The sequence below is a fragment of the Lithobates pipiens genome, unplaced genomic scaffold (assembly GCF_037356315.1).
Source record: "Lithobates pipiens isolate NorthernLeopardFrog02 unplaced genomic scaffold, aLitPip1_a1.2 Scaffold_22, whole genome shotgun sequence".
NCBI lineage: Eukaryota > Metazoa > Chordata > Amphibia > Anura > Ranidae > Lithobates > Lithobates pipiens.
In genome coordinates this window covers 157214792-157241038 of record NW_027507784.1, presented here as the reverse complement: position 1 = coordinate 157241038, position 26247 = coordinate 157214792, and the positions used below count along the sequence as shown (strand labels likewise).

At 43.5% G+C, this 26247-nt stretch overlaps 1 protein-coding gene across 5 annotated transcripts in view; it reads left to right on the top strand.

Annotated features, from left to right (window-relative positions):
• Window positions 1-26247, top strand: part of FASTKD2 (FAST kinase domains 2) — a 61657-nt gene that overhangs the window by 8028 nt on the left and 27382 nt on the right. For 4 of the 5 annotated variants that reach the window (XM_077448504.1, XM_077448500.1, XM_077448502.1 and 1 more), the window contains 3 exons: window positions 11267-12020; window positions 20584-20687; window positions 23247-23355. In XM_077448504.1, the coding sequence (XP_077304630.1) occupies window positions 11340-12020; window positions 20584-20687; window positions 23247-23355 (894 nt within the window). In that variant the 5' untranslated portion in view covers window positions 11267-11339. Of the gene's footprint in view, window positions 1-2976; window positions 3310-11266; window positions 12021-20583; window positions 20688-23246; window positions 23356-26247 lie in introns of those variants that run through there. The other variant, XM_077448501.1, reaches the window with a different exon arrangement.

The window sequence follows — 26247 nt, the reverse complement described above, 5'->3', positions numbered from 1 at the left end:
CTTACATAACAACTATGCACAAGTGTGGTAAAAAATAATAATAACTATGCACAAGTGTGGTAAATAATATGATGAAAAATACAACTAATCTATCACAACTAAAAATGTAAGTGCTTTGGTAAAAAGTGCTTTTGCTCACATAAATGAGCCAATACTTATACTCTAAAAAGTGATAATCAAAAAGGCATTGTGAAACTACCAAGTGAAAACATCAAAAAGATCATATAATGTCCAATCCAAAATATATTATAATGTCCAACTGAAAATATTTATTCAAAGTCGCATCATCTAGTTGCTGAAAAAACGCATAAGACTTTTATCAGATAGGAAGGTGAAGCAAGGTGACTGGTGAAAACAAGGGTTAAATTCCTCTCCGGTGCGCCACTCTGTGTTAGAGAAGAAATGTATATATGCGCTCACCAGACATTAAACCCCCAATGGGTTAGCCAAGCAGTCACAGTATGAGCCACTGTGCAGCTCTCTCAAGGCTCTGCCACCGCTGTGCTGTGGGGATATTTTACACTCTTCCTTCCGTGAATGGTCCGTTTAGCGTTTGTACATGAAGGGAAACAGAAGTACAGCCATGGTGCAATATTGTTGTGTAAACGTACAATGTTTATTAAAATCAGTTTTACTCACAAATTCCAAAAAAGATAGATCGCTGTGAAATATGTTCCGCCGGCGTTACTGCTTGAATAGCAGTGTAAGGTGCACGTTCTAGGCCACGATTTAGTACACCATTTAGGTTTTAGCGCCAAAGCTTAATTTATTTTTCAGATTTCTAATCTATTCCCATCTTGAGGGATAGGTTTCAAGCACAGGCAGCTTTAACCCTTCACAGTTCACTTTATTGTAGTCATTTTAACATTTAAACTTATTTAAACTTGTCTAGCAAACAGGTAAATTTGTCCATAGCGCAATCTTATCTTTTCTTTTTGCTAGGGTTTACAACCACTTTAATGCATTTTAAGCATTAAAGTGATTGTAAAGGCAGAAGGTTTTTCTTATACATCACGGGACACAGAGCCATAGAAGTTTTTATGTGGGTTATAGGCCACCTTCAAGTGATGGACTGGCACACCCCAAGACAAGAAGTCCACTCCCTATATAACCCCTCCCACTACTGGGAGTACCTCAGTTTTTTCGCTAGTGTCTAAGGTGTTGGTCAAGAGTAAAGCTGTGCTGTGCTGAGCTCCACTGGAGTAATCCTTGCTGGGGTTAGATATGTAGCCATATCCATTCAAAGTGTCTTTTCAGGCTGAATTGAATGGTATCCAGGCCCCGTGGCAGAAGAAACGAGTTTGCCCGTGACACATCTCTTTTTAGAGAGCTGGACCCCAGGATCCAGAGCTTTGGTTTTTTTCAGCAATAAAGTTTTTTTACTTGCGGGGTTCTGTGTGGGTTCCCCAGTTCCTGAAGGTTTTGTGACGGAGCCCACCATGAGAGGTGAAGATTGGGTTTGTTGGTTTTTACCACAGAAAACCCTGCAGCAGGGAAAAGTAAGTGGAGGTTTCTAAGGAAGTTTAAAACTTTCTTATGAATAGTCTCCTTTAAAAAAGTAAATATTGTCATGCCTGAGAGTCACCGCTGGGGGCTGTATAGAGTATGTTTCCCCCTGGCTAGCTTTGTGTGAGGTTGTTGGGAAAGATGGTGGCTTCATTCGAGCGCGTTCCTTATGCAGTTTGTCGACTGCTGCAAAAACAGTATCCTATCGGTTTGGAACGAAAGGATTCAAGCTCTAGATTTTGCAGTGTGTCTGACTCCAAAGATGCGCCAGAGCCTCAGTTTATGTTTAATAACCAAAAATCTCTGTAAAGGGGAAAATCCTTCCTTCAGTTACCTGGGAAGTGGTAACAACATATTCCAACCTTTTTTTTGGGTTGGGAAGCAGTCCTGGAAGAGGCAACTGTCCAAGAGAAGTGGCCCAGATCTGAAATGGCCTTGCCCATTAACATTCTAGAGATTTGGGCAGAGCACTTGGTCCTGAGGGGCTGAACGTTAAGTTTATGGAATTGTCCTGCCAGGATCCAATCCGAATCTCAATAGCCTATATCAATCGACAAGGGGGCACAAGTAGTTGTGTGGCCCAGAGAGCTCAATCATATCCCATCTTGGGCAGAAAATGATGTACTTTGCCTAACGGCAGTCTTCATTCTAGGAATAGAAAATTGGCAGGCGCACTACTTGAGTCTAGGGAGGAGTGGCGTGCTGATGTCACCGCAAATCTACGCTGACCCCGGAAGCAATGGGCAGCGGTACAGAAGCTGGCCGGCTGGAAGTTTTTATGATCGATGCTATTTTTTTTACAAGAGTTATGCAAGTGCAATTTTCTATTTTTATATTAAACATTTTGGCAATATTACACTATGGGGTTCCTTCCTTTTATCCATGTGGTGGGAAATGAGCGATATGGCCGTAGGAATTTTATATTGTTGGAGCGGAGTGCTTTAAAGGATACATCCTCCATGCAGTTCAAATCTCGATTGAGTGACAAGTTAATGGCGATTATCTGATCTCTTACAAGGGATCCAATTAGCTGGTAAGCGTCAGTGTTGTCGGTGGTGGAGAATCCTTTCTCACCTTCCTTGTGACACTCTTTCGTTGGTGTGGTGGGTTTCATCACGGAGATTTATAAGCAAAAGTGTTCCTTTTTGGAGATGGACTAATTATTTGCACTAAGGGTTATACTTTTGAATCTTAGGGGTGTATGAATTTATTTCATATTAAAGTATAATTAATTTTGTACAATTTTGTATTTCACTTCATACATGTGTATCTATTGACCTTTTTTGTCTCTGTATTCACATGCATTTAATTGTTTTGGGTCAATCATTACAGCGCAGCTTTTTTTGAAAGTTGCTATTATTATTGTGGGTATCTCACATTTAAAGTTGCAGCTTTAATATTTTTAAAATATTTTTTTCACTATTTTTAATTAGTATTTCTTTTTTTCTAGACAGCGCTGTATTACCATTTTCCAATTTGCACTACTTGAGTCGCCAGCAGTTGTTTCTGGGAGAATGGTTCCTTCACCCCGATATCTTCCTGTCAAAGATGGGGGATCCCAGATGTAGATCTGTTTGCGTCCAGGTTCAGCAAGGAAATGGGCAACTTTGTGTCAAGAACAAAGGATCCGCTAGCATGTGGAACAGATGTCTTGCTATTCCTGTGGAATCAGTTCTCACTGATTTATGCATTCCCTCCTATTCTGCCTGCATCCACGACTTCTTTGCAGGATCAAGCAGGAAGGGACGTCTGTGATTTTTGTGGCCTAGGAGATCTTGATATGCAGAGATCATAAGAATGATGGTAGGGGTCCCATGTCCAGACCTTCTCTTGCAAGGTCCGATATTACATCCTACTTAACAAACGCTGAATTTAACGGTTTGGCTATTGAGTCCCATATTCTGAAGAAACGTGGGCTGCCAAGTTCAGTGGTATCCACCTTGGTAAATGTAAGGAAGCTGGCCTCCAGAATCGCGTATTATAGAGTCTGGAAGGCATATGTCTCCTGGATTGAATCCAGGGGTTGGCACCCCAGGAGGTATGTCATACGTAGGATCCATGTCTTTGTGCAGATGGGGTTAGAAATGAAGCTGGCCTTGAGTACTTTCAAGGGCCAGGCCTCAGCCTTTTTTGGTATTGTTTCAATATTGTTACGGTACCTATGAAATCCCTTTCTTTGAAGTTAATCACGGGACACAGAGCAATAGTAGTTACTATGTGGGTTATAGGCCACCTTCAGGTGATGGACACTGGCATACCCTAAGACAGGAAGTCGACTCCCTATATAACCCCCTCCCACTACTGGCAGTACCTCCCCAGTTTTTTTTTTTTTTTTTTTATTGAAAATTTCAAATAGTACAACACAACAGAACAATTACAAGTAGTGGAGAACTACATGTTGTGGTTTGACATCCAAAAGGGAGGAAAGCGAGGAAAAAAAAAAAAAAAAAGGGAAAGAAAGGAGAGAGAAGAAAAGAGAAAAATGGAAATTGCGAATACAAATGTAAATCCAGCATTCTACCTCTGATTGCGTATTCACATCTATATAATGTCAGTTCAATGACGCAGATTAAGGTATAACTGTTACAATTAAGTGGAAGGTGCAACTACGACTTTCCACGATCTGCATCTAGCTCCCCCGTCACCCCAACTGGGATCACGCTGTGACGGGGGGCCATCTAGAGCGTCGCCAGCTAGTATCTGCCACAGTATCATGTAATTTCAGAAAGAGTTATTTCTTGTACCATTCTGTCCAACACTTCCAATGTTGGTCAAATTTCTTGCCAACAGAGTTCCTTAGAGCTAGTAATCTTTCATAGTGAAAGTTCAAGTTCACTTGGACTAGTACTTCTGAGGGATTCGGGGATTGTGTACTCTTCCAATGTCGGGCAATTATTAATTTGGCTGTAATCAAAATGTGTATCGCTACCGTGCGGAATTGGGGAGGATAATTATCTATACCAAGGTGGAGAATTGCTAGAGCTGGGTTTGGGGTTTGCATCATCCCGGTGACTTCCCGTGAGTATGCTGAAAATCTTCCTCCAATAGCTAGAAATATTTTTACAGTGCCAGAATATATGTAGAACAGTGCCTACGTTTCCACAGTCTCTCCAACACAGTGAAGAGTGTGTAGAAAACATTCTGGCTAGTTGGTGTGGTGTCCTATACCATTTGTGAAGTATCTTCTGGGTGAGCTCCCAATGATTGGCGCAATGAGTGGCTGTATAACTAAATCTAAGGACCTTGCTCCATTGGCTGATATCGTACGTCTGATTCAGATCCCTCTCCCATGTGAGCATGGAGGAAGACTTCACCAGACACTGCTTATATTGCAAGGAATTGTATATAAGTGAAATGCCTTTGGTTTTAGTGTTGGGAGATATGAAGTATTGCCAAATTGGGCTGTTGATTTCGATAGTCGGTGGAGGAGATCTCTTTAAAAAGGATGACACCTGGTTGTGCAGGTATTTGCTGGTTGGGGGGACGCTATACGTGAGTTGTAAGGAGTCGAATGATTTTAATGTCTCTTGTGTATATAATTCGTCTACCCACTCTATTCTATTTCCCTTCCATTTGGTGACATTGCTGTATGGTATCATTAGTTCCAAGGTCTGAATCGGGATCCTGACTGCTGAGTGGGGGTGTGTTAACTTTGGTTGTTGCAGTAGGTCTCTTGATGCGGCAATAGTTGCCACAATTGTTGGGGAGAAATGTGTTCGAGATCTAGGCTTCCAAGAGTCTGCCATGAGGAGAAGGCTCATGTTGTGAGTTTGTGCTATACCTTCTTCTAGAATAACCCATAGGGGTTCAGGATTTGGCGAGAACCAGAATTTAGCTTGTGCCAGTATTACTGCCCAGTAGTAGTCTTTAATGTCCGGAAGACCCATGCCACCTGCCTTCTTATGCATGATGAGCTTATGTAGGGGACATCTCGCTCTTTTGCCCTGCCATACGTATTGTTTGAGGCGTTTGGTCAACTCTAGGAAATGTGAAGTTTTGTAAGGGATCGGGAGGGTTCGAAATGTGTATAGAATTTTTGGTAGTATCAACATTTTAAATGCTGCAATTCTTCCCGCCCATGATAGTATGGTCGTAGAGATTGCGGCTATAGTTTTTTGGATTTCTTGTAGAAGATGTTTAACATTAACATCTGCAATGAGAGATAGGTTCTTAGTTAACTGTATGCCTAGGTAGGGTATTTGGTTGGATGCCCACATATATACGGGAAGGTTTGTTTAATATGAGAGCTCACATGTCGGTTTAGCCCCAGGTCTAATATTAGTGATTTCGTAAAGTTTACCTTGTAGTAAGATATCCTGCCAAACTCCTCTAGGTTACCTGTGTGTGTGGGGAAGTGATACGACCAGGTTGGTTAAAAACAATATTATGTCGTCAGCGAACAGATTGACTATATGGTCTTTCCGTTGGGCTTTGAGTCCCGAAATATGCGGATGAGATCTAATAGTTTCCGCCAGGGGTTCTATCATCAGATTGAATATTAGAGGGGACAAAGGACACCCCTGGCGGGTACCATTCGAAATGGTAAACGGTTTGGATAGATGCCCCATGGTAAATACCTGGGCGGTAGGCGTGGAATAAAGCGCCAGAATTGCCGACAGGGCTTCGTGTTGGAAACCAAATTTCCTCAGCACTGCCTCCATGTATTTCCAGTGGACCCTGTCGAACGCCCTCTCCGCATCTATTGAAAGAAGCAGAGAAGGCGTTCCACGAATCCCAGCCTGGTGAATGAGATTCAGCAGACGTCGTGTAGCGTCTGATGCCTGTCTCCCCTTCATGAATCCAGTTTGGTCTGGGTTTATTAAGTTTGGCATAATGTCGAAGATCCTATTTGCTATCACTTTAGCATAAAGTTTTATGTCTCCATTGAGGAGAGAGATGGGGCGGAAATTGGCTGGAGTGTCTGGAGATTTCCCAGGTTTGGGTAGTGTAACTACATAGGCTTTGAGCATTTCTGTTGGGAAAGAACCCTTTGTCCTAGCTTCATTGAAGATGGACAGGAGATGTGGGGATAGAATACGGCTGAATGATTTGTAGTACATATTAGAGAGCCCATCCGGGCCTGGGGATTTCCCGGAGGGTAACGACTGGATAGCTTTCCCTAACTCATCGGAGGTGAATGGAGTTCTTAATTCTTGAAGTTGGGCGTCCGATATGGAAGGTAAACGAATTTTGGCTAGGAAAGATGCTATGTCCTCTCCTGTAGGTTCAATTGTGTTGGAGTCAATATGAAGATTGTAAAGAGACGAGTAATAGTCCGCAAATGCGTCTGCTATTTTTTGGGGGTGTTCCACTTTAGTTGCTGTTTTGGAGTGGAGCAAATATGGGATTGCCGTTTTTAGTACGTTTTGGCTTTTAGACGATTGGCCAGGAATTTACCTGCTTTATTGTTGTGTCCGTAATGGTTAAGTCGGAGTCTTGTCATGGCCCGGTCGTGCAACATGCTATACCATTCCCTAATTTTGTATCTGATTTGGGATAGTTGAGTTGCGAGATCAGTAGACGGGTTTTGTTGGTTACGTTGCTCTAGAGAGCGGAGTTCTTGTAGTAGATTATTTAAATTAGTGGCACGGGTCTTCTGGATTTTGGCATTAATTTTAATTAGGACCCCCCCTAATGAAGGCTTTGTGGGCGTTCCAGTTTGTGAAGGGGCTAGTGCAGTTGGGGTCGTTAATTTGAAAATATTCTGTAAGATGTTGGGAGATTTCTGTGTGATATTTTGGGTCTTGTAATACAGTCTCATTGTTCTGCCATATGCGGGACGAGGCGTGCGATCTACCTCCTTCAATATGGATCATGATAGGTGCATGGTCTGACCATGTGATATCAAGGATAGAGGAACTTGTGGTTCTGCGAAGTAAGTCCAAATCGGTGAGAAACATATCTAATCCTGGAGTAGGAATTAAATCTAGGGGAATAGTAGGTATAAGATCTTTCGTTCGCGTTCATGCAACGCCATGCGTCAAATAGTCCCTCCTGGTGAAGGAGATCTCTAAATTTGGGGAAGTGATTCCTAACTCCAGAGGAGGTATCTAATTCTCTATCTCTAATCATATTGAAGTCCCCACATAGTAATATGCTGCCAACACGCACCCGTTCTATTTGTTTAAGAACCTTTTTCAGGAATTTCAATTGGTGCGAGTTAGGAGCATATATGCATGCAAAGGTAATGGAAATCATATTGACATTGCAAACCATAATGATGAACCTACCATCAGGATCTATAACAGAGTCTTTAAGTTCAAATTTCACCGAGTCTCTTACGGCAATCATCACCCCTCTTTTCTTCGCCGTGGTGGAAGAGAGGATGATATGTGGAAATTTCTGATGTGTGCACAAAGGTGTAGCTAGTTTATGGAAGTGAGTTTCTTGCACAGCTAGTATGTCCACGTTCTGTTTGAATGCCTCTTGCCACAGGGAGCGTCTTTTGGCAGGATGATTGAGTCCCCGTGCATTCAGAGAAAGGATTTTGATGTTCATTGGAGCTTTATAAGAGGCGATGGAGTTCGATCGTGGAAATTAAATGGAGAGTCCCGGAGAGGTGCTAGATAACGTGCGAAGAGTCCTATGTGCATACAGGTGTGTAACTCCGTCATGTTGGAGCAGTTTCCGCATGTTCCCATACTGGTAACAGATTTGGCGATTCGTTGAAATGTAACCTTGTAAGTAGGTGCGTGAGTATTGACACTGAATGCGCAGAGATTGTAGTATGGTTAAGCAGGTATAGCAAGGTGTCGCAGAGTGGACTCACGTATCCAAGATGTGAACTTCCAATGTCTCTTTTCGACGGTCTGCCGTAGGCAATTTCCAGGTAGAAAAAACAAATCATAGAAGCAGCAAAAACGGAAAAAGGGAAAAGAAATAAGAAAAAAAAGAAAAAAGAAAATTTGAACTGCAAGGTGCGAATAAAAAACAAGACCCATACGGGCCAGGCAACAAATGCCCAATGCGAGGGGCTAACGGTACGCTGTCAGGTACCAAGGGTGCTCAGGGAATCTAATCAGAACTTGGAAGGAGGAAGCTCCCGTGTAGTAGATTCAAGTGAGACGGACCATTGATCTTCGTTGTGGTTTCGTTTGCCAATCACTGAGAATTTTGGCTGGAGCTTGTCTAGTCGGTTGGGACGGAGCCGAAGCTGCATCCCCTTCTCCAGGGAATGTATGAGATGGGTGGATCCGTTGTAGGATGCCTGTAATTTAGCAGGGTATTTCCACTTGTACATAATCTTGTGGTTCCTCATGGCTTTGGTCAAAGTTTCCATGTTGCGTCGGAGCTGTAGGGTAAATTGTGACAGGTCCGGTAAGATTTGGAGTGCGGAGGCCGCCTCAGGGATATTCTCTCCTCTACGTAGCGTATCATCTAGGATTTTTTCCTTGGCTTTAAAAAAGTGCATTCTCAGTAGAACGTCTCGGGGTATTTCTTGAGGCAGAAACGCAGGTTTTGGGACCCTGTGGATTCTGTCGATCGTTAGGTCTAATGGTGACAATGACGGGGCCAGAGCTCGAAAGAGGTCTTGAGCATAAGTGAGAAGTTGTTGCGCCGTTACTGTTTCTGGAACCCCCCCGGATCTTTAGATTGTTCCTACGGGAACGGTCCTCAAGGTCCGCCATTTTCAGTTGGATCTTTTCGATAGCCTCGTGATGTGCTGCATGAGAATCCACCAGCGCATTAAATGAGGAGGTGATATCGCCTATTCCAGTCTCTACCTGGTGCACTCTTTCCCCCAAATCGCTGATTTCAGCTCTACATTGGTGAAGACATGACATCATATCAGCTTGTAGAGATGTTCTCAATAACATTAACAGTTCTTTTAAAGTGGTGTCAGAAATGGGCTGACCTGTGGTAGGAAATTGTGCTATCGGATCCGCTGGTTGCTGGATGATCAGTCCACCACCGCTCATCTCCTTGTCCAGAGTAGCCGTTCTGGTGTGCGTTTTGGTGCCAGTTTCCAATCTGGGCCTGGACTTTGCAGGGCTCCTAGTCGATGGAGAGTTGTTTGGGGAGTCAGAATCGGAGGATTGCGTTCCCGTGTCCTCGTCCATCTCCGCCGTGCACTCCGCTCCGGTGAGCTTCTCGGCTAACGGTGCTGGCGCTGGAGGCTGGGTGTGCTGTGCTATGAAGCGTCCTCCGCCATCTTGTTGTAGCCCGCGGTCTAAGGCCGGATAAAAGTCCGGCAATTTCATAGTATGCGGCGGCTTCTGCGATCTTTTCCCCATGGTAGATCTGTCGGCGGGTACCTCCGGGGTCGTTTGTGCTCGGTTCGCCGGCCGCGGCGATCGTGAAGCGGGCTTGAAAACGTCTATTCCCTGAGCGCGGAGCAGAGCTCACTTAGAATGCGACCATCTCGCTGCGCGGTCGCCACGCCCCCGCAGTACCTCAGTTTTGTAGAAAAGCAATACACACGTGTATACCAGAAAGAAGGGAGGGACCTCTGTACTTCAAAGAAAAGGATTTTACAGGTAAGCGGTTATAAAAATCCTATTTTTTTTTTTTTATCTTAATGCATGCTGTGCATTAAGATCAAAAGACTTCAGTGTGCATCCACCCCCCAATATTTACCTGAGCCCAATCTAGATCCAGCAATTGTTGTAGGAGTGTCTGGGGCTGCCCAGAACTCCCCTCATTGGCTAGCTGCCATAAACTCCCACTGCTGTCAAAGTCATTCAGCCATTGAGTAGAGAATGGGGATGGGGCCAGGCCAGGGCTCCATGTCTGAATGGACACAGGAGCTGTGGCTCAGCTTGGGTGCAAGCTGCTTGCTCTGGGGGCACTTAACAGGAGGGAGGGGCCAGGAGCACCTAAGAGGGACCCAAGAAGAGGAGGATCTGGGCTGCTCTGTGCAAATCCAGTGTACAGAGCAGCTAAGTATAACATGTTTGTTATTTTTAACTAAAACAAAAGGAGACTTTACTTTATCGCTTTTAAGATAAAAAAAAAAAAACCTTCTGTATGCAGCAGTCCCCCCCTCAGCCACCTTACTACTTACCTGAGCCCCATCTCGATCCAGCGATGTTACACGAGAGTCTCGGCTGCCTGGGACACACAGAGCAGCGTTTCGGCTTGGGTGTCCCTATAGCAAGCTGCTTGCTCATGGGACGTTTTGGCCTGATGAGGGTTGCATGTTTATTACTGTGCGTTTTGCTGTGTTTGACGCTCATTATTTCACGCTGCAAATTGTGTGTTTGCTTCCATGTTTGGGGTGCCATTAACAAATAATGAGACTGAAAGACATCTAGTTTATTTTAGGTGTACAAAGGTGGCCATACACTATGCAATCTATACACTGTATCATTTATTTTTACCAAAACTATGTAATAGAAATCTCTTGGAGGGGGAGGACCGGTGCAAGGTGTGTTCTAATGGGGTCAGCTGCTGAATTACTTCCTGAGTCTTAACGGTTTTCATGTCTTAAATCCATACCAGGAAGTCGTGAACTTTTTGGTGGAACAAGCTGGAGGCTGAGGAAAGGCCTTATCCTAAAATACATAGAAAGCTTTTTTCTTTCTGCAACAGAAGTACATTAATGGTATATTAGTACATAGGGAGATAAAATAAATAAAAAAAGGTAAACTCATTTTCAAATCATTTTGGCTTTATATGGAATATAGGAATGCTTATCCCAGCCAACTTTATGAATTGAGCCTTTAGACTATTGCCAAAGATGCCAATTGTAATTTGATTTAAGAGATTTATTTTGTGCATTTTGTAAGATCTTTTGTTTTTTGTTCCATTTTGTTTGCAGCTAATAGACACAGCAGTGAAGTATACCACCCCCCCAATGCCATTTTGCCAGAATTTCTCAGAAGACTTCAGAGATGGGAAGCAAGACCTGTATATATATGCTGAAAACGATACGGCAACTACAGCCATGCAGTTCTTTAGCAGGGATGAGCTTTCCTAAATTTACAAAGAACTATAGATCAGAAGCTACACTTCCTCTGTCTTCAGATACTCGTACTTTGAGACCGGCATTCGGTTCAGTCACTGTACCCATAAGGTGCGTTGGTCACGAGAGTTCACCATGTAATCAAGCAAATAATATGACATCTGATTGGGTAGATGGCCCATTAAATGATTCTCCTGCCATCTCTGATGGTAACAATGTTAGCCCTTTAAATGAGCAGATTAGTTTGAAACCAGATGAACTGGCTAGTACCCCTAAAATGATACCATCTTATATTATGATTGCTCTGAATAAATGTACAACGCCCAGGGATGTATTGAATGTCTTTTTAAGACCCTCGTACAAAAAAGATGAACTTTTCAAAGGTGTTCTTAAACTCTGGAATACATTCTTGGCACTTAACGAGAAAGAGAAGCTTACTGAAAGAGACTCCATATTCGGTCATCCACACTTTCACAATCTGACTCATGGAATCTTGAAGATGGCTCCAGTCATGCCACCCGAGGCTTTGATCCGAATTCTGTATATGTTTGTGCATTTACAAATAAATCAAGAATCACGATTGATTCAGAACCTTCTGCTTATTTGCCAGGTGAGTTTAATTGTTTATGAACATTTTGAATGTTTAAAAAAAAAAAAAAAAAAAAATGCCAGTATTAAAGCACACCGTTCACCACTTACTGTATTTTGGATCACTCACTTCCTTGCTCTTCTTTTTACACAATCATTTTTCATGTTTTATGAAATTTTCACCTAAGGCCCCTTTCACACTGAGGCCGTTTTAGGCGTTACAGCGCTAAAAATAGCGCCTGTGAAAGCTGGAGGGATTTCACACAGGAGTGGTGCTCTGGCAGGGCGGTGAAAAAAGTCCTGCTAGCTGCATCTTTGGAGCGGTGTATTCACCGCTCCTACCCATTGGAATCAATGGGGCAGCGCGGCTATACCGCTAGCAAAGCGCCGCTGCAGCAGCCCTTTACGGGCGGTTTTAACCCTTTTTCAGCTGCTAGCTGGGATTAAAACTGCCCTGGTAGCGGCCGCATACTGCCGCTATAACGGCGGTAAAGCGCTGCTAAAAATAGCCGCGCTTTACCGCTGACGCCCGCACCGCCCCAGTGTGAAAGGGGCCTAAATGAGAGCCTGACTATGTCCTCCCCCCCCCCCCCCCCCTTTTTTTTTTTTTTTCACCCTGCTGTTCCATTTTTAGAAGCCATACTACAGCTACTATAACTGAAACATGATATATGAATGGGGAGTGGACCTATCACTCATCCACCTGTCCTTCATTCATAGATTGTTTCCCTTGTAGAAGGTGTAGTATGGCTTCTATGAATGGAGAAGGAAAGGGCGGACATAGTCGGGCTCCTTTGCTGAGAGGGGTGGTCATGGACAGAGGAGGCTTTAACCTAAAAGAAGAGACATCAGCAGAAGGGACACATCATAGTTATTGTTAAGCTGCTCATACGGGGTTCAATTAATTTCGTTCAGTCAAAAGGTTCCCCCATCCACACATTCGGTATGGATGCGGAATCCTTCCCTCTGTGTCATTGTATTCTGACAGCAAGGAGACTCCCCTTCCTCCGCACTGTCAGAATACACAGATGAGTGCTGCAGCTTATTGGCTGCAGTGCTGCTCAAACTAAAATTGTCAAGCCATCTCATTTCTGATAAGTCAATCAGTGGAATCATAAAAGCTATAGTAGGATTTTATGATTGAAGGAGCTGGGCAGAAAGGGTGGGTACAGTTGGCACTGTTGATGAGTACCTGCCACAAGTCTGTTGTCTCAAATAACACCCACCACGATGGGGGTGGGAGATCATAGGAGGAAGATTTCGGCTACTGCATAGGAAAGACACATAGAGGAAAGATTTGAGCTACATACCCCAGGACAAGCAATATGGAGAAGTTCCCCCAAGGGTTTTTTAGCATCAATATAACAAAATCAAAAAATTATATGAAAGAATTATATAAAAAAAAGTCTTTATTAAGAAAAAGTCAGATTCATGTTAACATTTTAAATATCAGCTTTGGTTTAAGGACACGGTACATATTCCACAATGCAGCCATGCTAACGCAATAATGGACAACATCACATTAACCACTTCAGCCCTGGACCAATTTTCAGCCTAAGGACCAGAGGTCTTATTACAATTTGGCACTGCACTGCTTTAACTGGTAATTGCGTGGTCATGCAATGTTGTACCCAAACGAAATTTGCGTCCTTTTCTTCCCACAAATAGAGCTTTCTTTTGATGGTATTTGATTGCCTCTGCGATTTTTATTTTTTGCGATATAAATGGAAAAAGACTGAAAATTTTGAGAAAAAAATATATTTTCTACTTTTTGTTATAAGAAAAATCGAATAAACTCAATTTTAGTCATACATTTAGGGCAAAATTTATTCAGCCACATGTCTTTAGTAAAAAAAAATGTCATTAAGCGTATATTTATTGGTTTGCGCAAAGGTTATAGCGTCTACAAACTAGAGTACATTTTCTGGAATTTACACAGCTTTTAATTTATGACTGCCTATCTCATTTCTTGAGGTGCTAAAATGGCAGGGCAGTACAACCCCCCCCCCCCCCCCAAATGACCCCATTTTGGAAAGTAGACACCCCAAGGAAATTGCTGAGGGGTATGTTGAGTCCATTGAATTTTTTTTTTTTTTTTTTGTTGTCCCAAGTGATTGAATAATGACACACAAAAAAAAAAAAAGTTTACAAAAAGTTGTCACTAAATGATATATTGCTCACACATGCCATAGTTATATGTGGAATTGCACCCCAAAATATATTCTGCTGCTTCTCCTGAGTACGGGGATACCACATATGTGGGACTTTTTGGGAGTCTAGCTGCGTACGGCACCCCGAAAACCAATCACTGCCTTCAGGATTTAAATATAAAACGCTACCAAAAAAAAAACTGTTAGCGAACGCAGGGATCAGGCCTGACTCTGCGATCGCTGCAGTTATGTGTTTAGTGTTTTGTAAGTGACAGTGATCGATCGATACTGCACTTGGGTGGGCTGGGCGGAGGGGCAAAACGCAGGTGCTAGCAGGTATCTGGGCTGATCCCGCTAACAATGCGTTTTTTTTTTTTTGGAACCCTAAACTGCTGGGGACGCTAGTATAGATCTGATCAGATATTGATCTGTTCAGATTCTATACCACTACGGGAGGTTTATGCTTTGCGCGTGGGTGTTAGCGGTACTGGCACTAACCTAGCGCTGCCTGGGGCGATGCAGACCCTGACCCTAAAACCTAATTGATATCACCCGCCGGGTGATCAGGGGGTTAAACCTTTATTGGGTAATAAATGGTGGGTGCCCTGATGCTATAAAAAGCAAACTAACTAACCAGAGTCATCCGTAACACTTATACGGTGATCACTGGTGAAAGGGTTAACTAGGGGCAATCAGGGGGTTCAAATTTTTATTAGGTAGTATATGGGGGTCCCTGGCGCTATATAAAAACCTGACTGGGAACCTAAAAAAATAACTAGCTACCTAGTGACACTAATGCAGCGATCAGAAAAATGATCGCTTAGTGACACTGGCCAAAGGGGGTGAAAGGGTTAACTCTAAGGGCAATCAGGGGGTTAAACCTTTATTGGGGGGTGGTAGGAGGCTACCCTGGACCTAACACTAACTTCCCTGATACTTTTTACTGACACTGAATGCAGTGATCAGTAAATAAATGATCACTGCAATCAGTGACACTGTGACTGGGAGGGGGAGTGATCGGGGGGGGGGGGGGGGGTTTGTGTGCCTACATGTTAGTGTAGTGTTTGGTGCACTTACTTTCAGTGTTCTCCTCGTAGTGCGGTCAAAAAGACCGCCTCGAGGAGAATGACATCACTTCCTCCCTGCCTGTGTTTACTATACACAGCGGGAGGAAGCTTCTCATTTGCCAGGAGCGATCGAGAGGGGATGGCCAGAAACCAACGGCCATCCCCTCATCCCGGATCGCTCCTGAAGCGAAACGGACCGCCGCATCCAGCGGGAGGGGGTCCAATCGGACCCCCCACCTGCTGGAAGGCAAGCACGTACATGTACGTGCTTGTGCCTGTACATGTCATTCTGATGACGTACATTGGCATGCGGCGGTCCTGAAGTGGTTAATGTCTACTATATGGAAGCCCCGATGTGTTTAGACCCATACAGTCATTGTCTTCTTCAAGGGGGTGGTTTGCTCTAAAAGAAATGCATTCAATATCTCAAATTTCAAAAACATTTCATGTGTACATAGAAAATCCGGTACACTAAGAGGTATAGTTACCACTAGATGGTGGAATAAAGGGTCTCATAACCAGAGATTTTAAATCAGTTGAACAATCAAGGGGGCTCCACAATTATCCCTACCACCCCAAGGAAAAAGAAGCCAGCCCAATGGGGCTTGCAGGAAGTCACACTATGGACACCCTTCAGAGGGAAAAGGAAAAGCGGCACCTGCAATGATTCCCAAAAGATAACCATATATCATATTGAGGGTAAAGTGATGGGCCCTTGGTGTACTGGCGAAGGGTTCCCAACAAATAACAAAAGTTTATTTTTCATATTGTACATGTTGTAGTGACATTCTGTCAAATGATACGAGAAGATGTATTAGTTATGTGTTCATTGTATGAGAAGTAATAAATGAATGAAATGTAATATATACTATAAATTAGGGATGCACCGAATGGGTTTTTTGGTGCCGATACCGAAAATGAAAAATACACTAGGCCGAAAACCGAAACCAATACCGAAACAGCACCGTTACCGAAAATGACTGTTTTTAAAAAATATTTTTATACAGGAGATGGTCAGAGACTGGCGTCATGGTACAGGAGGGGGTCAGAGACTGGCGTCATGGTACGGGAGGGGGTCAGAGACTGGCGGCATGGTACGGGAGGGGGTCAGAGACGGGAGGGGGTCAGAGACTGGCGGCATGGTACGGGAGGGGGTCAGAGACTGGCGGCATGGTACGGGAGGTGGTCAGGGACTGGGGACATGGCACAGGAGGTGGTCAGGGACTGGGGACATGGCACGGGAGGTGGTCAGAGACTGGAGACATGATAAAAGAGATAAGTGTGTTGTTCCCTGTGCAGCCAGTGTGTTTGTCCCCGTGCAGCCAGTGATGCAGTGAAGAGAGAGGAGAGCCGCCTCCGCCGTCTGGTTCAATAGAACGCCGGGAACATCACAGCTTTAATTTCAATAGCTGTGTGTTCCCCCGTCGCACGCCGTCGCATACAGCCCCCCCCCCCCCCCCCTGTCCGGGGAACTCTGATAGACAGATCACCCGTCCAATCTGGAAAGGGGTAATCTGTCTATCACAGTTCCCCGGACAAGGGGGAGGGGCTGTGTGCGACGGGGGAACACACAGCTATTGAAATTTAAAGCTGTGATGTTCCCGGCGCTCTACTGATCCAGGCGGCAGAGGCGGCTCTCCTGAGTTATAGATCTCCCGTGATGGGCGGCACCAGGGGTGGGGGCGGTGCCCCGCCCCATTTTAGGCTCAATTATCGGCCGTTTTTTCCTTTTGGCAAATTGCCGAAAAGGGCATTTTCGGCCGAAATTTCAGTGCATCCCTACTATAAATAGTGAATGTGTGATTAGTATTACAAATGGTACAATAATGGTTCTAGGTGAGACTGTGCATTTAAAACTGCTAGTAAGGCAGAGTGGTGATTAAATGTGTACTAGGAAAATGATGATTAATGCATGGATAAAGTAAGTGATGTTAGCTCGCTGTGAACTAAATGAAAATGTGCAACATTTATGAAAACAATATAGAACCTTAAAAATATAAAAACTATTAATCCTAGAAGTGCAAACAAAAAGAACGTGGTGTGGAGTGATTATCATTTACCTTGATGCTGATATAGGTAATATAAACCATCGATTGAGTGTAATTGGAAGCCTAACTGCAAAATGTGCAAGAAAAGTGGGGACTCTATAAGGAAAAGAGCCAAGCCATTGAGTTACTGTATATACTCGAGTATAGGCCGACCCGAATATAAGCCGAGGCCCCCAATTTACCCCCAAAAAAACTGGCAAACTTATTGACTCGTGTATAAGCCGAGGGTGAGACATGCCTGTCCATCCCTGTGTGTGTGTCCGTCCATCCCTGTGTGTCCGTCCATCCCTGTGTGTCCGTCCATCCCTGTGTGTCCGTCCATCCATCCCTGTGTGTGTGTGTGTCCATCCATCCATCCATCCCTGTGTGTGTGTGTGTGTCCATCCATCCCTGTGTGTGTGTGTGTCTCCATCCATCCATCCATCCCTGTGTGTGTGTGTGTCTCCATCCATCCATCCATCCATCCCTGTGTGTGTGTGTCTCCATCCATCCATCCATCCGTGTGTGTGTGTGTGTGTGTGTGTGTGTGTGTGTGTGTCCAGCCTACCTGTGTCCCGAGCCTCCGTCCCGTGTCGTGCCTTGCCTTCGTCCCGTCCCGTCCCGTCCCGTGCCGTGCCTTGCCTTGCCTCCGTCCCGTGCCCTCTTCGTCGGCGGCCATTGTAAAATTCAAAAGCCGCGCCTCCTCCTTCGCCTGTGATAGGCGGAACACTGAATTTCCCAGCAGCCTGTGTTCCGCCTATCACGGACGTCGTATCATCCTCGTCCGTAGTACGAGGATGATACGACGTCCGTGATAGGCGGAACACAGGCTGCTGGGAAATTCAGTGTTCCGCCTATCACAGGCGAAGGCGGAGCCGGAGGCGCGGCTTTTGAATCATAGAATGGCCGCTGTCTGTCTGCTCGACACGCTGATCGAGCGGGCAGACAGCGATGACTCGAGTATAAGCCGAGGGGGGCACTTTCAGCCTCAAAAAAGAGGCTGAAAATCTCGGCTTATACTCGAGTATATACGGTAGTTATGATTTATAGTGATGGCGTACCGATAATTGTAACCTTGACCAACCCTAATGCGTGCAGGGCAAGGGACTAGATGCTCTGACATAATTGAAATCTGTACTTGCATTGAGCCATTTGTGCAGGATGACCATCCATTCAGGCAGGCATGGAATGTCTTGATCTACATGCCGCCTGTCACTTTAAGTAGTGCCTCCTATAATTGAGGAATCGGACGATCCATTGCAGGCACCTGCTCCCTCCCTCCAAAACGGTGGTGTCCTGGCCGCAAAGTGTGCGGCTACCGCATGACTCCCTCTGCGTTCCGGAAGTCCCCGACCACTATTGTTGTCATATTCGCTGCAAACGCATGATGTCACGGGAGTTGCACACACGCATGAAGAATTCATGCCTCGTGGCAAAAGTCCAGGGGTGATCAAAGGATGCCGGCGGCAAGGTCTAGCTGTCAAAAAGAGTGTGAATGGAGAATGCAGACTTGTTTTGCACCCCCCTAACCTTGCAGGGATGCCATAGAAGGCAGGAATCTACACAAGAGGGCCGGCTGGGATATCATGAGCCCACAAAATCTTCAACAAAAATATATAAGTATAAATGCATGAACACTGCAATATTGGATATGAACTATTATCAAGTGGTATACATTTCTTATTCCATTTGTGTGGTCATATCTGGTGTATTGCCAAAGACCAATTTTCCCAGGGACAGTGTGTTGGTTCAAAATTCCCAATGTTTTATATATACAATGGTATAATGGGTTTTATTACCAATGTTCTACCTACTAGAGTAGAGTAATCTTGTCTGGTTCTTCTTGGTGAAAAACCTTTTTCAAGAAGGGAGCATAACCAGGGATCTACCTAGTTTATGAAGGAGGGAGGAGATTTGAGTTGCAATCTGATTTCCCCCCCCCCCCCCCCCATTCAAAAAAAAAAATCTCATGCCTACACATGAGAATTGCCCACTCTTCACCTTAAAGTTGCTCATTGTATATAAGAATTGGATGATATTAGGTCACATAATATTGGAGGGATTGAACGACACACATCTTGTATCCTATCTCTCATGTGTCAAAGGGGGAATAGGTGTTTTAACCACCCCAAAAACATATAGCCTTAGAAAGGCACACATATAGGAGAGATTTGAGCTGCACACCCCAGAACAAACAATGTGCAGAAGTTCCCCCAAGGTTTTTTTTCTCCTAACCTGAGGAAAGAGAGGGAGACGGACCTCCTATCACAGTGTGTATGTGTGTATGTGTGTGTGTGTGATGTTATATATATCCTATTTGATTGAGAGGTGTAAAATACTTGGGGCCTCCTTGCTTATTACGAAGACATCTTTTCTGTTTATATACTGTTATTCGTTTTACATGTGTTTTTTACCTTTTCTGTATTAAAGGTATAGATATGGATATAATATAAAAAATGTGGTGTTGCTGATGCTGAGCCGATAAATTCAGTTTCTCTTTTGGTTTGGGTGGGCCCATTCCCTTCCCGTACTTTTGTATTTGCATGTAAAGAGCGGTAGTGCCAGCTATTGATTTTGTACAGCAAGAATCCAGCGATTCCTGCCAACAGCCTTTCCTGGCCACCCGTGTAAATAGCCTAGTGGGAGTATTGCAGAACAATTGTCAAAGTACAATGCTTAAGTGAATGCTGTTTAGAGCTCATGCACACAGGACGTTTTTACAGCTGCTGTTAGGGACATGTGACGTTTTTGTTAACTGCCGCTAAACGCCCCTCCATGTTAGGCTTTTGGAGGCATAAGCGTCTAGGGGCAGTAGAAAAAAAAAACTACAGCCTGTGCTTCCAGGAGCAGTAAAAATGTAAAACGCTCCTAAATGCTGTAACAAACTGTTAGCCAGATTTGGCATTTTGAGGTGTTTTTACATTATAGGGAGTGTTTTTAATATAAAAAGGCTAACACCAAAAAAGCACGTAAACGCGCAATAACGCTAATGTAACAATGTGGCTAAATGTGAACAAACTGACATTATTGCTGCTGTAGCGAGGCTGCCTAAAAAAAATATATATATTTGGAAAAGTTTCTTTCAAATGCGCGTTTCCGGTGGATGCACATTTTTTTCTCTTTTTCCTTTTCTTGCTTTAGTTTTTAAACCAAATCATGCACATTATAATGATATTATAACCACAGACGCCAACTGTAACCTTTCAAAGAACTGACAATTTCTGTCATGATGATCAAATAAATACCCTTTCTTGTGCAGCCGCTTTCAAACCTGCTTATGTATCAATTCATTTTTTTTTTTTTTTTTTTTTTTAACGTTTCATTTATTGTAACTTTTTCAGGAACACTTGACTAGCTTCAATGAAGTGGAACTTGCCATCTTGGCCAATACTTTGGAATGGCTAAAGAGTGACACAAATGTGGATTTGATCACATTTGGTCTACGGTAAGAATTTTTTTATGGACTTGCAAAAAAGCAGACAGATGTGTATTTCAAAAACATAATTTTAAGGTAAATTCATGTTTGTAGATTATGTTTATTCTGTACACCCCCAGCACAAATGTAAACTTGTTCACTGTTTAATTTTGTTGATCCACTTGACAACTGGACACTTAAACCCTCCTCGTGACCAGAACAATTTTCAGCTTTTGGTGCTCTCACACTTTGAATGACTATTACTCAGTCATGTATACTGTACCCAGATTATTATTTTTGTCCTTTTTTCATACAAATAGAGCTTTCTTTTGGTGGTATTTGATCACCTCCAGGTTTTTGTTTTTTGGGCTTTTTTTTTTTTTTTTTTTTGCTCTATAAATGAAAAAAAAAATGTTTTTGTTTCTGTGATAAAATTTTGCAAGTTATTTTTTCTTCATAAATTTTGGCCACAGTTTATACTGCTACATATCTTTGGTAAAAATAACCCAAATTAGTGGATATTATTTGGTCTATCTTTATCACAGTACTCAATTTTCTCTGAAAGTTAGAGTCTACAAATGATCACACCTGATGTCTCATTTCTTGCTACCCTAACAAACTGGAAAGTACAAATACCCCCCAAATGACCCATTTTTAAAAGTAGACATTCCAAGGTATTTAGTTAGATGCATGGTGAGCTTTTTGATGTTGACATTTTTTTTTTTTCCCCACAATTCTTTGCCAAATGATTTTTTTTATTTTTTTTTCCCCGCAAAATTGTCATTGTAATAGGTTATTTCTCTCGCATGGCATGTTTATACCACAAATGACACCCCAAAATACATTCTGCTACTCCTCCTGAGTATTACAATATCACATGTGTGGGACTTTTTCACAGCCTGGCCACTTGGAGAGGCCCAACATGCAGGGAACGCCACCACGTGTTTTAGGAGCATAAATTACACATCTAAGTTGTTGACTACCTATTACACTTTTGAATTCCCTGGAGCACTAGAACAATGACAGGTGGCACTGATGACAGGTGGCACTGATGACAGGTGGCACTGACACTTACTGTGGGCACTTTATTTTCCTTTTTCTTTTTTTTTTTTTCCACGAACCGATGCAGCTGTTCGTCTCTTCCTCCTCACACGATGTCTCTGTGTGAGGAGGGAGAGCCGGCAATGAGAGATGATCTCATATGTTTACATATGAGATCATCTCTCATTGGACACTCAGATTGCGCTGTAAACGGCCACTGTGATTGGCCATTTACATCGATCTGTGACTGGCTATGTCCAAGGGACACAGCCAGCACAGATTTTCCCTGATGTGCGCATGCAGGAGCACGAATTGGGAAATTGCGCATCTTTCGGCTATAGCGTGGGCGCCTAGTGGTTAAATACCACTCAAAAGCATCCAATCAAACCCAGACAGTTACTTTTTGTAAACAACGAAACCAGAAGCGATGCAATCCTCAACGCTTACAGTTTAATTTTATCATGGAGAAGGGTAAGGTACAGACATACCTTGTTCTCCTCTGTACTCAGTCCTGATGAGCATAGTGGTCAAGGGCAGGAGGGGGGCCTCATTCCACTCTCTGTAAAAGTGATCAGGTGGCTGTATAGCTGCTCAATCACTTGTACATAAAAAGAGCATTGCTGGATCTAAAAAATTATACTAGGATCAATGACTTCAGCCATGATCCTGGTATAACCACTTACACCTGAGGACATACAGGTACATTCATTTGTAGGAAGTGGTTAAAGCAGACCGTGCACTTCAGGCAAAGTCCGCTCTTATCTAAGCCCCCTCTTTCCCCATGGAGAAACACTGTAGTACAGAAAAAAAACAGCAAGGGTAAAAAGTTAAAATAATATACTTTTCCCTTGGCTTCTGTACCATAGGGGGTGATGTCAACATTCTAGAGTGATCCCAGGGAATGCTGGGCATCCCAAATATCACAAGAAGCGGCTGCACTGTATTGAAGCGTCATTGTATGAGATTTGGCCTACTCAATATTTCCAAGATTCTTGGTGGAAGGATGAACGCATCAACCTCACCTAGGCCCATGGGTAGCCAGGAGTGTATATTTATTCACCGGTTAAATTTTTTTCCCACTGAGTTCTTGTACTACTTCTGTGCACCAGACGTGCCGCAATTCTGTTTGTGTGATTTTACTGCAATTCGTCGGGCAGAATCGCGGGGATTTCCTTATTGAAGGACTTTATTTTATTTTTATTCTTTAATGTTTGTCGCACCAATTGATTTTTGTTTTTAGAAAATAAGTAACGTACACATGTGCACGAGTCACAAAAATAATCTTCTATAGTGGAATATAGTACTAAATACGGTAATTATTGATTGAAGTTTCACACACAAATTGTTTAATAGATGAATTGTTGGTATTTCAAAATTTTGCATGTTGCTATATGAAGATATTTCTTAAAAGTTGTTTTCACATAGACTATCTTAGCTTAGGTTAGTTTAGACAAGTTTGCAAGGCACAGCATTAGCAACTCTTTTTTTAGAACACACAGAAAATGGCAATGACAGAAGTATAAAAAAAACTTTTTTTTTCTTACCTAGGTTGATGATAGATATGAAAATTGAAGAGTTTAATGAAGTAATGCCACTTTTAACCATGATGAAAGCCATTGGAAGAACTGCACCATTAAGGCTTAAATTAAAGCTGGAGGTAAATGCAAGAACTAAATGACTTCACTGTGTTAATGTCCATTAAGGCAGAATCTAGTCCCTCAAGTCTGACCTATACTATTTTTAAAGAATTAAAGGCAACAGTTTTTCATTAAAGTGTTTAAGAGAGATTTTCTGCTACCTCAAAGCAGATTAACCACTTCAGCCCCGGAAGATTTGGCTGCTGAATGACCAGGCCATTTTTTGCTATTCGGCACTGCGTCGCTTTAACTGACATTGCACCCAAACAAAATTGATGTCCTTTTTTCCCTAGAAATATAGCTTTCTTTTGGTTGTGTTTGATCGCCTCTGCGGTTTTTATTTTTTACGCTATAAACAAAAAATGACAATTTTGAAAAAAAACAATATTTTGTACTTTTTGCCTATAATATCCCCATTTTTTTTCTCAGTTTAGACCTATATGTATTCTTCTACATATTTTTTGATAAAAAAAGAAAAGAAAAATCACAATAAGCGTATATTGATTAGGGGGTAGATTTATAGCATTTTTATTTGTATTTATTCATTTTTTTACTAGTAATGGTGGTGATCTTTTTATCGGGGCTGTGACATTATGGCGGGCACATCAGACACTTTTGACACATTTTTGGGACCATTGGCATTTATACAGCAATCAGTGCTATAAAAATGCATTTACTGTAAAAATGTCACTGGCAGGGAAGGTGTTAACACTAGGGGGCGATCAAGGGGTTAACTGTGTTCCCTAGGTGTGTTTTTCTAACTGTAGGGGGAGGGGACAGACCTAGAAAAAGTGACGTATCGTGTTTCCTAGCTAATAGGAACTCGCGATCTGTCACACCTAACAGAATAGGGATTTATGTTTTTACACACACTCGTCCCTGTTCTGCCTCTCGTGCCCGTGATCGCTCGTGGCCGGCAATCATTGCGACTGCCTGCCACGAGCATCTGCACCCCTGCTGTGCAGTGGGGGCGCGTGCACACGCCTGTTTTCCCGATCCCGTGAGCTGATGTATAGCTATGACAGCTCGCGGGTTTGTGCCGACCTGCCGCAGTGAAATGACAGCGGCTGGTCGGCTAGCGGTTAAACAGCACAGTGCCTGTGCTGTGTAACCTGCCCCCTTCTAAACTTTAGAGAAAAAAAAACTGAATCCTGCTCTTCCTGTATCCCCTCTCTAACCAGACCAGGAAAATCAGGACAGCTCCGCCCGGATCACCGTGGTCTAATTGCAGGTCTCTGTCATACACTGCTGTCCCCTCTGCTATCCTGTCTCCCCCCTCGCCCCCCTCCTTCCTGCATGTCTGCTCGTGTCTCTGACACTACATTCAACTTGAAATAAAGAAATTATGGCACATGTTTTGGAGGTAAAAAATTTGCATTCTTAATTCCCCCCCCCCCCCCCCCCACCCGAAGCCTGCAGAGCATTGGACCCACAATCAGTGGATTGCGGATGCAATGCCAGGCTCCTGCACAGTCTTCCTACAGCTCTGTGCCCATACCTTTTGTATGGGCTGTCAGTTTCAGAGCTGAAGTAAGACTGAATAGACTGTGCGTGTGCTCATCAGCCATTGAAACTACAAGTGTGTCTGCCATGATGGGGCTGTGTGGGTTTTTTAAATTGTGACAGCGAGTGCAGAGAAAAGAGCCTCCAAATTCTTTCACAGTGGGGGTGAAAGAGGGGATGCTGCACAAATAACAAAAATAGGGTTGTAACTAAAGTAATATTTATAGGTAAACGTATACTTTAAAATGAGCTGTGTAACAAAAAGTTAAGGTATAATTAAAAGTGGAGAAGGATTAGAATGCCTATAAAATGGTTTTATTGATGTCTTTCCTTTTTGTCCTGTTAACACCAAAAGTGAAAGGAATTTTTTCAAATTTTTGGTTGTTGCTAGAACAGGACCAGAGAGGAGATCTTCCACTGGGAAGTTCTGGAAACAACCAGGTATTTCTGCACATTTGAAAGGATTTCCTCTTACTTCCTGTTTTGGCTATGGGGCAGGAAGTAAAAGGGAAAGCTCCCCAATAGGACACAGTTGGCAAAAGAAAAACTGCAATGCTCTACCTTGCTCTATCCAAAATGGGGAAAAAATATTGCTTTTAGCTCTACTTTAACCACTTCCCGACCGCCACACGACAATGTACGTCGACAGAATGGCACGGGCAGGCATAAGGGCGTACATGTACGTCCCTGCCTTCCCGCGGGTCATTCATGGCCACCCCCTCGCGATCGCTCCCGACGAATGAAAATGCTCCGTGACATCACTTCCTCTCCCGTAATGTAAACACAGGAGAGGAAGTGATGTAATCTCTCCTCCGTGTCGGTATTTTTCGTTCCGACACCGAGGAGAGAGGATCGGTGAGTTGCACCAACACGACACTACACAGTAGAACATGCCAGGCACACTCACACCCCCCGATCACCCCCCCAATTACCCCTGCCCCCCAGTCACAGTGACACCAATGTCATTTTTTTTTTTTTTTTTTTTTTTTTTGCATTGGTGTCATTTGTGACTGTAAACTGTTAGGGCAGTTAGGGTTAGCCCCCTTTAGTTCTAATGTACCCCCCTAACCCCCCCAATAAAGGTTTAACCCCGTGATCACCCCCCGTCGCCAGTGTCACTAAGGCTGGGTTCACATTGCAGCGGTTTATGAGAACGAATGTGATTCGCACCGCACTGCAGTGCAAATCACATCCGATCTCTGTGCGATTCGAGTTCAGCCATACAGATAGTATGGCTGAATTCGCACGGGACCCTTTTTTTGGCCCGCAGCAGAATCGGATCGCATGGGTGTTCACACCATGCGATCCGAGTTTGCAGATCGCACTGCAATATGCGAACTGATCTGGGGGTGTCATTAACATTTCACTGACACTCCCAGCAGTTCGCATAGGGCAGTGTGAACTGCCGC